The following is a 13,542-nucleotide window of genomic DNA, read 5'->3' as shown; positions in this document are numbered from 1 at the left end:
GGCTTCAGACGGTTAGCAGCTGCCTCTTGTTATCTTCACTTTAGAGCTGGTCAGGCAAGAAATGTTTTTTTTAAAAAAAATCCTGAGCCGTATGCAAATTCGTAATGGGGAGGGGAGGGAAATGATGCATGGAGAGAAACTGCTGGGTTTACAGGCTGCCTTGAAGACAGCAATTTGATTCAATAATTACTTTTGTAGCAAAATAATCACCTTGTTTAATTTAATAGTACGTGTTTTATTTAAATGCAAAGCTTTCCCCACCCCCTTGCCCCAGGAGTCTAAAGTCCAGGCTGGAATTGCAATAAACTGTTTTCCTTTAAGGAAGAAAGGTTCACAGATCAAACTTCTGCATGCCTTTGTGACAGCAGTGACAATATTCAAGCTGGACCTAGAAACTAAAAACAGTACGTTACCAGTGTGGTATAGCAGTTAGCGTGTTGGACTAGGATCTGGGAGACCAGGGTTCAAATCCCCATTCAGCAATGAAACTGAGCAGGTGACCCCAGACCAGTTACTGGCCTACCTCACAGGGTTGTTGTGAGGATAAAAAGGGTACCATATGCACCACATTGAACTCTTTGGAGGAAAGGTGGGATGTAAGCAGAATAGGAAATATTTTGATTTTTCCTAGGTTGCTTAGGAACACAAAGTGTAGGCTCTTGGATGTTTCTCAAGTTATGGATTCCTTCCATGGAAAAACTAAAACACTTATGGTTTAGGGATGAGAGTTCAAAGCTAACATGTTGATTCCTCACAACTGAGCATCCCAAACTGTGTAATCTGCTGAGCTGAGTGTAGGGTCTTACAGCAAATGTTGGCTTGATTTCTGCATAAAATCATGTAGCACTGAAGACAATATTTTAACATACAAGAGAACTAAAGGCCAGAGGAGTAAATACTGTACACTATTACAATAGTGCCCTCCATATACATTACTCCTGGTTATCCATTTTTTTTACCCTCTTCTTTTGTAACCATTTTCAATACAGCTCTCTAGAAAGGGTACCTATGAAACGGTACTTTACTGATTATAATTTTCATAGGTATCTGAAATAAAATGGTTGTTATTAGTTTGTTCTGATCTCTCATATTTCTTACACACCTTTCACCAGAATTTCACAGGAAAGGTTGCAGTATATAAAACGCACAATGCTATTAAAACAATGATAAACATCGAAGACCCCACTCATCACCCCCAAACAATAATCCAATACAACAAATTACAGGGAAGACACCAAAATCAATTCTTCAATTTCCACAAGCCAGGGTGAAGAGGTGCATCAAAGTTACGGCGATGCTTTAGAGCGCTAGGCTCAACATTTTAGGGATATGTCACAGAGGACAAACTTGCTTATTGCCACAAAGAGAATCTATTGAAGAGCTAAACGCTGGATGCCTAGGTATTGAGCTCATTGAAGCCAGCCATTAAAAGTAATGTTATGGCCATCAATGAAGATACTAGCATTTTCTCTGGGCTGGCTTGGTTAATAGCTAAAGGTTATTATTTATTGGGGACTGATAGCTAGAACATGCTTGCTTAAATAAGCACGGAAGCCTACATCATCTTTGGTCAAATGTTGTGTGGCCAAACATTTATATTTTCGCAATAAGCCCTCGTATAACCCCCACCCCATTTGTGGTATGCAAGACGAACACCATCACTCTTTATGTCTTTCTAGTATCCTAAATCAGGGATAAGGAATCTGTGGCTCTCCAGATGTAGCTGGAGTTCCAACTGACCGTGCTTGCTGGGGCTGATGGGAGTTGGAGTCCAACAACATCTGCAGGACCAAACATGCTCTATCCCCAATATACAGGAACGGGGCTGAATTGCAATCTAGAGACTTCGTGATTCTCTGTGAACACTTGCTCGTTACAGATTTGGGGTAACAGAGTTTATCCGTGCAAGGGCACTCATAACTGCTAGAGTCTGTGAATGGTAGAATTTAATGAACAATAGTATTTAGATTATATTTCCCCTTCATATCCCAAATATTAGCTGTCAGACAAGAAATCCCTGCGTTCAAGAATTTGGCAGTGTGGCGGGTTTTAAGCTGAACAAAGGGAAAACTAAAGTATTGGATAAAAATTTGACATTACAAGAGAGACAAAATATAGAGGAATGCACAGGACTGAAGTGTGTAAAAAAGGTGAAATATCTAGGAGTTAATATGACGTCAAAAAATTTGAACTTGTATAAAGACAATTATGAGAAATTATGGAAAGAAATCCAGAGAGATTTGGAAGTATGGACGAGGTTAAATTTGTCTTTAATGGGTAGAATAGCAACTGTTAAAATGAATGTTTTGCCGAGAATGTTGTTTTTATTTCAGGCCCTACCGATAGTTGATAAAATGAAATGTTTTCAAGAATGGCAGAAGATATTGTCTAAATTTGTCTGGCAGGGGAAGAAGCCAAGAATTAAATATAAACTTTTGACTGATGTTAAAGAAAGAGGAGGATTTTCCCTGCCGGACTTAAAGATTTATTTTGAAGCTGCTGCCTTTTGTTGGTTGAAAGATTGGTTTTTGTTAGATAATGATGATTTGTTGGATTTAGAGGGTCATGATAATGCATTTGGTTGGCATGCATATTTATGGTATGATAAAGTGAAATTGCATAAAGGTTTTAAAAACCATATAATTAGGAAATCATTGTTTAATGTCTGAATGAGATATAAGGATTTGTTGGAAAGGAGAACTCCTAGGTGGATCTCACCACTTGAGGCAAAGAAACCTAAAAGGACAAATATGGATGAGAATAGGTTGAAATACAAAGACATCCTGATGGAAGTGGGAAACCACTTTAAGTTAAGGCCATACGAACAATTGAAAGATAGGTTGAGTGACTGGTTTCAGTATGTGCAGATAAATGAAGCATTCAAGTTAGACAAAAAATTAGGATTCCAATCAGAAAAATCGAAATTAGAGATGGAGTTATTAGAGACAGATCACAAGAATTTGTCCAGAATGTATAATTTGTTGTTAGAATGGCATTTGAAAGATGAGCAAACAAAATCAGTTATGATTGAATGGGCCAAGGATCTGGGTCATAATGTGATGATGTCGGAGTGGGAAAAATTGTGGAAGAAAGGTATGAAATTTACGGCTTGCACGGTGTTGAAGGAAAATTTGATGAAAATGATGTATAGATGGTATCTGACGCCGGTCAAGCTAGCTAAAATGTACCACAAAGGCGACAATAAATGCTGGAAATGTAAACAGGATGTTGGCTCATTCTACCATATGTGGTGGACATGCCCTAAGATAAAAGGCTTCTGGGAAATGATTTATAATGAATTGAAAAAGATGTTTAAGAACACATTTCTGAAAAAACCGGAAGCCTTTTTGCTTGGAATAATTGGGGAGGAAATCCCCAAGGATGATGTTAATTTGTTTATGTATGCCACCACAGCTGCTAGGATTTTAATAGCAAAATATTGGAAAAAAGAGGAATTGCCTTCGAAGCAGGAATGGCAAATGAAAATGCTGGACTATATGGAATTGGCAGAATTGACAGGAAGACTCCGGGACCAGACAAATGACAAAGTTTTAAAAGATTGGAAGAAATTTAAAATGTATATAGGGAATGTATTCGATAATTAGAGTTTGAATATCCAGGAAAGTAAAGAGGTTAAGGCATTAGGGAAACAATAGAAGATTAAAAGTTTGAAATTAGGGTAAATGATATGAAGATGAATTAATTTGGAAGTTTTTAAAGGGATTACATGATGGGAAAGAAAGATGATTTAGAAACTGCTATAGAAGTTTACAAAAATGAAAATCAGATAGTAGGGAATTGGGGAAGCCTGAAGACAATGAGTACTAAAATGGATGAGAAATGATATATTTTTCTGTTATATGTTGTTTGATTTTTGTATTTTTGTATTTTGTATTTTGATGTTTTTGATGTATTTTGTATTTTGTATGTTTGTTGAAAAAATGATTAATAAAAAATATATTAAAAAAAAAAGAAATCCCTGCGTTAGATTATGCATACTAGTGTGGCCAGGCTAGCTAAGTGCAGAGCCATTAAGAAGCAAAGGGGAGCCAGGTACCGGGCCACTGAGGGCCACTGGGAATGCAAAAAACCCCCACTGTATTTCCCCCCTGCTTCAAGGAGCGGACAGAGACAGGAGATCTGGGAGGTTGCCAAGGTGATGGGGGGCATGATGTCACAGAAAAGTGCATCCCTTTTAAAAAACAGGTTTGGAAAAGGGGAAGGATGGCTTAGCAAATGTTCTTGGGAAGGAGAAAGGAAGGACCAAGCAGAGGCTACATGGGGTAGAACCATCTTCACAGGCTAGGACAGTCAGGTACAGGAATAGTGTGCAGGATGCCTTGAACTCCAATGCCATGCTGCTACAGGGAACAAGCCCCTCTTGAACTCACTTCCTTCACCTAGACCCGTGTGTATATGAACCTAATATCTGAAAACACTTCAGTCTCCAATGTGCCAGAATTGCCAACAGAAACACGACCCTGGGTAAGCGCCCAGAACCCCCTGGAATCTTGCTACCATTTGGCATGGATTAGGTGTGGCATGCCTTAAGGAATTCCCTGTGAGAATGTTTAAAATTCAATTCCATCTTTATAATATATTTATTTTTAAAAAATATTCTGTACATACCACTGTTTGCACAAGCCACAGGAGCAGTTTACAATGAAGTCAAATAAAATAAAAAGAATCTCTATAAACTGTCGTTAAAGTATGCAACACAACAACTTACTAAGTAGCAGTTTGCCAACTTCAGCAGCAACTAATCCATTCAGACAATCTCCTTCAAACATCCACTGGAAAAGGTGCATATTAACCAGCCACCTAAAATTCTACAGACACCTCTCAGTAGGGGGAGAGTTCCACATGAAAGGAGCCACCACTGAAAAGGCCTTTCTCTGGTCTTCCACATCGTGCATAGGGATCACCAAGATAGCTTCCATCTGCTGGTATTAAACCATAGACAGATTGATATAGTAAAATATGTCCTTGCAGATATTTTGGTCCCAGGCCATTTAGGACTTTAAACATCAGGGTAAGCAGCTGGAATTGGGCCCCGAAAACAATTGGCAACCAGTGTAGAAGTAAATTAGGAGCAGTATGGTTGTGGCCTGCTGTCCCTTACCAGCATTCTTGCTGCAGCATTTTGCATTAGTTGCAATTCCTGGACTGTCTTCAAGGGCAGCCCCATGAAGAGAACACAACAACAGGTCAGCTAGGAGAAAGCATGAGCATTTCCCCTTCAAAAGGCTCAAAAATCTATGGTAAGCCAAAAATAGAGGAGAATCTGCCAAAATATGGAAAAGCAACCAACAAAATATCAGGGAAACCGATCCCCCCCCCAAAAAACCCCCAATGAAAACGACCCCCAAAACAATTAAAAACCTTCATGGTGCCTTGGTGATACAGATTTTTTCTTCTTTACTAAAAACAAAAGTGATGTCTCTGGCTCAGCATAGCACAAGGGTGGGATGATGAGAGAAAGGAGATCAGACTCCAGAGGGGAGAGAGGGTGGAGGGAGAGTTCTGTTGTGACTGACAAATCAAGCTTGTAATCAGAGGGAATGAATTTATGAAAAAGCAAATCCCTTTTAGTTTTCCCCACCTCAAAATCAACTTTAAAGATGTTTAGCACCAAAAGCCCTAAACCTATTTGTCTGCTATTAGTCACGTCTGCCATGTTCAGACCAATTGCCCACAAAACACTAGGGGAGATATTGTGATTCATTTTTTTCACCCGCCTTAAAATTGTAACAGCTACCCTCGCTGGAAAGTCAATGCAACCATCTTTCTGAATTTTGTTAGGATTAACATACTCAGAAACATACTCATCCAATTCCACACCCAAATAAAAAAGTTGCAGACATTTCATTCAAAAATATCAAATTTTAAAGGTGCCCAGTGCAAAAGCACCTGGACATATTTGCCTGTAACTTGGCAGGCTTTATCCACTCTGAAGGAGGCTAGTTTGCTAGCAAATTTCATCCACTTCTGCCAAAATAATATACAGACAACCCACAATTTGTGTGGGGTTGCATTCCGAGTCATTGTGCGCAATGGCAGAGCACAATAAGCCTGTTATGCCCTCACCCTCCTCCGTTATGCCCACTTTTCTGGTCACTTCTGGGTTGCCATAATGCGCACCTGCGTGGCCAACTGTAAATCTGTTATTGCCTGCAGTCACTTTTTGATTTCCCAGTAATGAATGGATGGAAATGAATCAGACTTGGAAAATACCCTGAATCAAATCAGGCAGCCTTCGACTGAGGCGAACTGTTTTCCAAAGCACAAAACCAGGATCCAAACTACATCCAAACTAGTCACAGTGCAGACTCCTAGCATAAAGCCCCTACTGCAATCATGGAAAAGATTCTGGGCATCAAGGTCAGCTCAAATGCGAAGGCTCATTACTAAAACTGGCAATCGTCTTGGTAGGAGTGAAGGAAAACAGGAAGGCTTCATAGGTCAGTACTGCAGTAGAGCACATGCTTTGTGAAAAGAAGCTCCCAGATTGATTCTATGGCTCCTTCCCTTAAAAAAATAAAAAAAATCATATTGCAGGGGTGGCAGAGAACCTTGGAAAGCAACTACCTGCTCTTGGAGAATAGACAGTACTTCGTTAGTTGGGCCATTGATCCAATACCATAAGAGGTATGTCCAGTGGTGGAGCTTCATGCTCTGGCACCGGGGGCAGAGAGCAGGCGGGGGTGGGGCTGGCGCGCATCCCGGGGGCGGAGCGTGCCACCCACATGGGCGTGGCGGGCCGCCTGCAGGGGTGTGGCGCACATTCTGGGGGTGGGAACAGCCGCAATTGCACCCTACCGGGATCGCGCTGCCCAGGGCGGTGTGCTCCCATCGCCCCCCTCTTCCTACGCGCCTGCCTGGGTATATCATGCATTCATAAGAGGTGCTGGGCATGGAATAGACTTCCACGAGACTGACCGATATAAATAAGTCCTACCCTCACATTGTGAGGGGAAATGTAGAAATGGCCTTGTGGATTTGTCTGTCTTCTCCAGCCATTGCTCACTGTGGGTGAGGCATCAACTTTACCCGTACATAGAAGGGTGTAGGTACAGAAAAAGAATGAAGGGTGTTCACTGCTTAATGTTTCCTTCTCAAGGGGAAAGGGTTGGAGTTGCACCCTGGCAAGGGTGGGAAAGCAATGCAAATCCCACAATGGTGTGACACTCAGCCCTCGGACAAGGATCTTTCTTCTACCCTCTTTTTCTTATGATGGTGAACAGAAAGCCAAGAAAGATGGAAGGTCAGAGGAAGAATAGGGCAGTGTCTGAAACACAAAACACTGAGGACATAAGAAGCCCAAATGAATCAGGCCAATGGTCCATCTTTGTCCAGCACTGTGTTCTCACACTGGCCAACCTATGAGAAGCTGATAAGCAGGACACGAGTGCTTGTTTCCTAGCCCAAGAAAGGAACAGACTATAGAATGGGGACCTTGCTGCCTCCTTCCTCCGAGGAAGAAGATGCCCATCCAAAAAGCTTGTTTACATTCTATTTTGTGATACATTCCAGGAAAACTTGTGCTACTCTGCAATCACCAACACCTTACATTTCTACAAATCTGTGGTAAGGACTCATATTCCTTGTGTTTACAAGGTACGGGCAAAACACCACAGAGAATTCCATTGAAGTGAATGGGACTTGCAGAAAAGCATAGGTACACAGTTTCAGCTTGGCTTCACAAGGTAAGTTCCTCACTGATGGGACCCTCCACTATCAGCAACAGGCACCGGCAATATACAACTGATGTGCCTAATCCTAATGAAATCAACATTACAAGTAGTCTCAAAAAATTACCCGCTGGATAGCTCCATTTATGTCATGCCCTTCCACATTTCTATGGTTAGCACTTTTCTACCCTCAGATATGGCACTACTAAATATTCTATTGCCAAGTAAAAGCTCTACTGACTGACATGAAAAAGGTCAGGTTATTGTCCTTCTTGTTGAAATGTGTTTGGAACCAGAGACTATGTTTTAAAGATATGCATGCTTACATACATTAAAGTAAGATCAGCTCCACTTGCCCTCTTACACTAGCTTCTAGAAATCTGAGTCCAGGGGTGGTGATAATAAATGGGGCTGATGCAATGCATTTTGAGGCAGATTTAATTAAAACAGTCAGCGTATATTTCAAATAAGTGGTTTAGCCTGCTTTAGGGGGGAATAAATGAATCATGTTAAGGTTTTAAGGCACTTGCTGCTCCTGCCTGGCAAATCTTCAGGTTCCATTTCCAGTGGTCTCTGCTGTCATCAATAATAAGCAGAAGGGGTGGGGGCGGAAATCAGAGCAAAATATACTGAATGACCAAGTGCTCTTCTTTGGTACCGTAGTGCAATTGAAAGGACATTTTAGATCACTCTTTCTCTATTTTTACTTTACTGTTGCCCCCCACAAAACTGAACCATGCAAGTTAATATAAAGAAAGTAATTATGCTAGCATATCTCCATTATATGAAATACATTTTGGGGTGGGAGGGAAACAAACCACCACAACTATTTCATTGCAACTGCCCTGCTTTGGGTGACAAGGAACTGCCAGGATCCAGAAAATATTTAATTCACCGAAACAGAATGAATAAATTTACTTTTTAACAATGCAAAATTCATCCCAAATGTTAAAAAAAAGGGGGAACTAAACTGGTGGCAACTGCAGATAACAAACAGCTCTGAGAGTTATTTGGGGGGGGGGGTTCCTACTCACATTTCCAAATCAAAAACCTTTCACTGACCTTCAGGAAACAATCTCTGCTAGCTTACCCAACTCAGCGGCTTCTAACTCAAGTGCAGTTGTATTTTAAATAAAACATGAAACATCATGAACAAAAAAAGAAAAGAAAAAAACCCCACAGCAAATCCCATGGCAAGAAGATATGGCTAGCAACATCTCCAAAGATGTTTTTGTTTGGGCTGGATTTTATGCCTCTTGTAGCTTTCTGCCTCTGTAAGTTGCTGACTCTGGCAAAATCCTAAGAGGCTCTCATTGCTCATTCAAAAACATTTTGTTTGTTCTTTACAGAGATACACACAGAACAGATCTGCTTACCTGTATAAAACCCCTATTGGACTCTATCTGAATGCACCCCTCTTTGAATGTTACACTCGGTAGTGTCAAAGGAGAGCAGTTGGCAACCGTCTGATACAAAAGGCGCCACACTAATCCCAGTAAGATTCCATCCAATAACTCTGCACACATCCCAGTATATGATATGTGTGTGTGTGTTTGGAGGTAGCAGCACAACGCGCGCGGGGGGGGGGGGAATCACACACCAAAAGCCCTCTCCCAAATTCCAATAATTAAGTCAAGTAAACTCTGACTGCGGCATGTTGATAGAAGGAGGGGGTGGGGAGTTGATATAGCCCAGATGAAAAAGACTAGTTTAAGCAAGCCATGATGATGATGATGGAAAAGCAAGCAATTCACGGAGCCGTTTCCGTTGCAGATACAAGGAGAGAGGACTCTGCTCTGTGGGTGCTGCTGGGCAAAGGCAAATGAAGGTAAAAGAAACAAGGTTCGTTTTGCTTTTCCCCTCTGCTTGGCATGCCAAATAGCTGCCAAACCCATCTTATTCCCTGCCTCTCTACTTTTCTCCCTCCTCCCAGAGTCCCTTAAGTAGCAAGCTTACTAGCAGCCAGTAATTGGGAGTCAGGCACCTATGCATATACACAATCACCACCGGGAAAAAACTGCTCTCTCTCTCTCTCTCTCTCTCTCTCTCTCTCTCTCTCTCTCTCTCTCTCTCATATAATACAGACTAAAGATCAGAGCACTCACCGTCACGGGCTTCCTCTCCGCGACTGCAGTTGCTGCATATGTGCTTGATCTCCTTGCCTATGTGACAGTGTATCACAAAAGACACGTTGTTGTTGTTCGTAATAGGCTCTTTCAGTGGCTTCATCCTCACCAGATAGAAAGCTCTTTTTTTAGGCTTCTCCTCACTCTGGTCTGGAGAGGAGCCATCCCTGCGGCCGGAAAGGGATGAAAAGGAAAGCATCCCAGGCTGCTTGGTGTGTGTGGAGTCCGCCATCCGCTCACTTTCGCCTTAGCCTCTCTCTGCCACACACACACACACACGCAACTCTCCCCCCCCTCTCTCACTCACACCCCCATCACACACAAGGATTAAAAGGAGAGGGAGGGGGAGAGAGAGATGACAGGATGGGGGAAGAGGCAGAGAGTGAGAGAGAGGGAGAGAGAGGAGGGAAGCGTAGGTGAGCCTTGATTGACCTATGTGACCCCGCTGCCTTAACCAATCAGAATGACTGGAGCTGCAGGATGCTCTTGTCCAACTATACCTGTGTCACCTCATCTCACCTTGCAAAACAAATGCCACACATACTCACTGGCAAGCCACAAGAGCCCTCCTTCTCAATTCCCCTCTATGGGGCACAAGCAGAAGGCAAACCGTGGGCTGCACTCTTCGACCCACATAGCAGTCCTGTGTTTTTCTTTGTCCTGTGATATCTAGTATTGTATTTTGTATTGATCTATTATCATGGGTCTGAGAGGTGGCTCCCTCCCCCCAAGTAAACCTGCTATTTATTGCTGAATTTGAATAAACATCAATCTGTGGAAAACCCAATTTAAAAAATTGTCCCTCTTCTGAACTGATTCTAAAATTGCTCCTGTACAGGAATTTGCATGTTTATTTTCTAGGAGCTCCCACCTGCCTACCCCTGCAGGATAATTTTTTTCAGTTTTCCAGGCATGCTTAAATTTTATTTTATTTACTTTCCCCTGTTTAGTGCTCATATAAAAAAATGTGATCAAATGAAATACTGTATCTGCAAAGCATGTGTGTTAGAAGGGTCCTGGCTCCTTTTGTATATGTCAAATGATTTTCTGATTCATCTGCTTTCTGGTTATCTGGTTTTCTGATTAGCTTGCTTTCTGATTTTTCCCGATTCTGACTCTCTGCCACGGGCACGCAGAGTTGATGACCACATGAAAAGTAAACTATTGGTTATAGGAAGAATAAAAGGGAAAACACAGGGTTTCAGGGGTCTTTCCTCCAAGTAAAATCCAAGGCAAAAAATCACAAGTGGGAAAACCCAGCCCTGGACCAAATTGAAAATGAGGCAAAAAAAGGTATGGACTTAAGGGAAAGTGTGCCTGGGCCCTAAAGTCACATTTTCCATTTCCTTTGCGTTCTCCACTGTGGTCTCATTCCTTAAGCACCAGCTTTAGCAGAGGGAGCCACCCCACTTAAGCAGTGTGGGAGGACAACATTTCTCTGAGTGAGCTAGACAGCAAAGTGACAGACAAAAGACTGGACTTGGCTTAGGTCACTTTGTGATGGCCACTGGTGGCGGGGAGATCCAGCCTAGACTATAAGTATCCAAGGGAGATACTGCAGCTCTTGGGGTCAGCTGCACTTTGCAAAAGGGGCTGATGGGAACAAAAAGAGGGCATTCATCCTGAGATTAGCAGTCGGCAAGGGATTCAGAGGGTCTGCTCTTCCTGGTGACCCCTGGACGGCATTAGCCAGGGAGGGAGGATTCCCATTTTTGAAGAGCTTGCCCCGATGTCACCAGGCCCTGCCAGCCGCTATCAATGGGCATCGTTGTGAAACACTGGACAGAAATAGCTGTTTGTGTTTTAAAAGATAGGCCACAGAGGATGCAAGAAGGGACAAGAATGTGCAAAGGCCAAGGGGAAAATGGCTTTGCTGAATACAAACAACAGAGGAGCATTCCATTATCTTATACTGGGATAAGAAATTTGTTTTTTTTCTAAATGAGTCACAATACCGTGTTTCTCCGAAAATAAGCCATAGTGATAGGCAGTTTAACCTTGTAGGTTAAACTGTACCATACTTAATAAAAAAAATAAGACATCCCCTGAAAATAAGCCACCGTTTTGTTTTTTGAAGAAAAATAAATATAAGACGGTGTCTTATTTTTGGAGAAACACGGTATTGAGTAAATGGAGTTCATTTTTCAGCAAAAGTTACTGGAGCAGTGGAACTGTTCATATTGACTTACACTTTTTAAAAAATCAGGTTGCATTGTGACAGCAGAAAAAGCAGATTTATGCAACTATACAACTCCTCTCCTCCAGCTTTAATTAAAAACTGCAATCTGCGTATGTATTAAGAATTCCAAAGACCAGCTGACAGATGCACATCCAACCAAAGATGAGGGTTTTTTGGGGTGGGGTGGGAGGGAACACCAATTCAAGAAGCAAAACGCCTGAACAATAACTTAATCAGGTGTTTAATTGTCCCCCCACCCCAATAGACTCATCAGTTTTGGTCATAGGATGGTGACAGAAAACTGCATTGAAGCTGCTAACTTTCACATTACTCAGTGCAACACCTAGCATCTTGTATGCTTGCAATTCAATTGACAGGACTTAACTTTCTAGGCAGCGAATGTGCTATTATATTTTTAAAATGTTATACCCTGATTTCCTGAAGAAGAAACTCAAGACGGTTTATTAAAAACAACATAAATGCTTGGAAAATACCATTCATTTCCACATGAAATAATGATTAATGCTGGAGGGGGATGGAACATATTTGATCCAGGAAGTGTGAAGCATGGGGGATGAATGTGTGGGGAATGGTAGGGGCATGTATGAAAAATAAACATAGAAAGGTCCATTGGGGCAAACATCTGTTATGCATGCTAAGAGAGAGAAAAACATTATACAGGATTTGGGGGCGTTTGGTGTAGTGGCTGCTGAGGTCATATTGAGCCAACAAATGGCGGGGGCGGGGGGGGGAGAGAGAATAAACTTGCTTAACAATGCATATATATTATTGTGTTGTGGTGAATATAAGCCCATATGAGCATAAATAAGAACATGCAACTGCAAGAACACAATGTCTTACAGATGGAAGGGACATTTGTTTTCCTGTGTGCCAAAGGAGGCCACAAAAGAGGCAAGGCTTACGGGTGGGCAGGGATCACACCATACAAGTTTTCATAGCATCAGGTGTGGACATTGATCAGGCTGATTCCAAGCCAAAGGCCAGGCGGAACAACTCTGTCTTACTGGTCCTGCAGAAAGAAATCAGATCCTGCAGGGCCCTGGTCTCATGAGACAGAGCGTTCCACCAGGCCAGAGCCAGTGTAGAAAAGGCCCTGGCCCTGGTTGAGGCTAATCTGACTTCCTTAGGGCCCGGGACCTCTAGAGTGTTGCTATTTATGGACCTTAAGGTCCTCTCCTCTGCGGGGCATTACCAGGAGAGGCGGTCCTGTAGGTACGAGGGTCCTAGGCTGCAAATAAATTAGCAAAAGAAAATATGAGTAGATAGCTATGTTCTGTGGGGTTTGAAATGAATTCGAATGAATACATTTCAGTCTGGACTGGACTGTAAAGTAATCATGTCCCTAATAGGGAAGGAGGAAAAAGCAAAACAACCACAAATCTAGTGAACAGATTGTCCCTCTGAACAGTGCTATTTTTCTGGAAAAAGAGGTACCGGAACTCACCACGAACACCTCCCTCATTCTCGTAGAGTGGCAATGGCACCCACCTGAGGGGACCCAGAATTGAGTTCCATTGAGTTCTGG

General features: G+C 42.2%; 1 protein-coding gene across 4 annotated transcripts in view; it reads right to left on the bottom strand.

The window, feature by feature from the left end:
* Window positions 1-13,542, bottom strand: part of LOC118090495 (phosphatase and actin regulator 1) — a 127,738-nt gene that overhangs the window by 98,676 nt on the left and 15,520 nt on the right. Inside the window, exon 1 of one of the 4 annotated variants that reach the window (XM_088675178.1) lies at window positions 9,797-10,118. The exons of 2 other annotated variants lie outside the window; for them this stretch is intronic. In XM_088675178.1, coding sequence (XP_088531304.1) covers window positions 9,797-10,049 — 253 coding nt within the window. In that variant the 5' untranslated portion in view covers window positions 10,050-10,118. Of the gene's footprint in view, window positions 1-9,796; window positions 10,119-13,542 lie in introns of those variants that run through there. One more of the 4 variants, XM_035126288.3, reaches the window with a different exon arrangement.

The sequence above is a fragment of the Zootoca vivipara genome, chromosome 8 (assembly GCF_965207765.1).
Source record: "Zootoca vivipara chromosome 8, rZooViv2.hap1.1, whole genome shotgun sequence".
NCBI lineage: Eukaryota > Metazoa > Chordata > Lepidosauria > Squamata > Lacertidae > Zootoca > Zootoca vivipara.
This window is presented reverse-complemented; position numbering and strand designations above follow the sequence as displayed.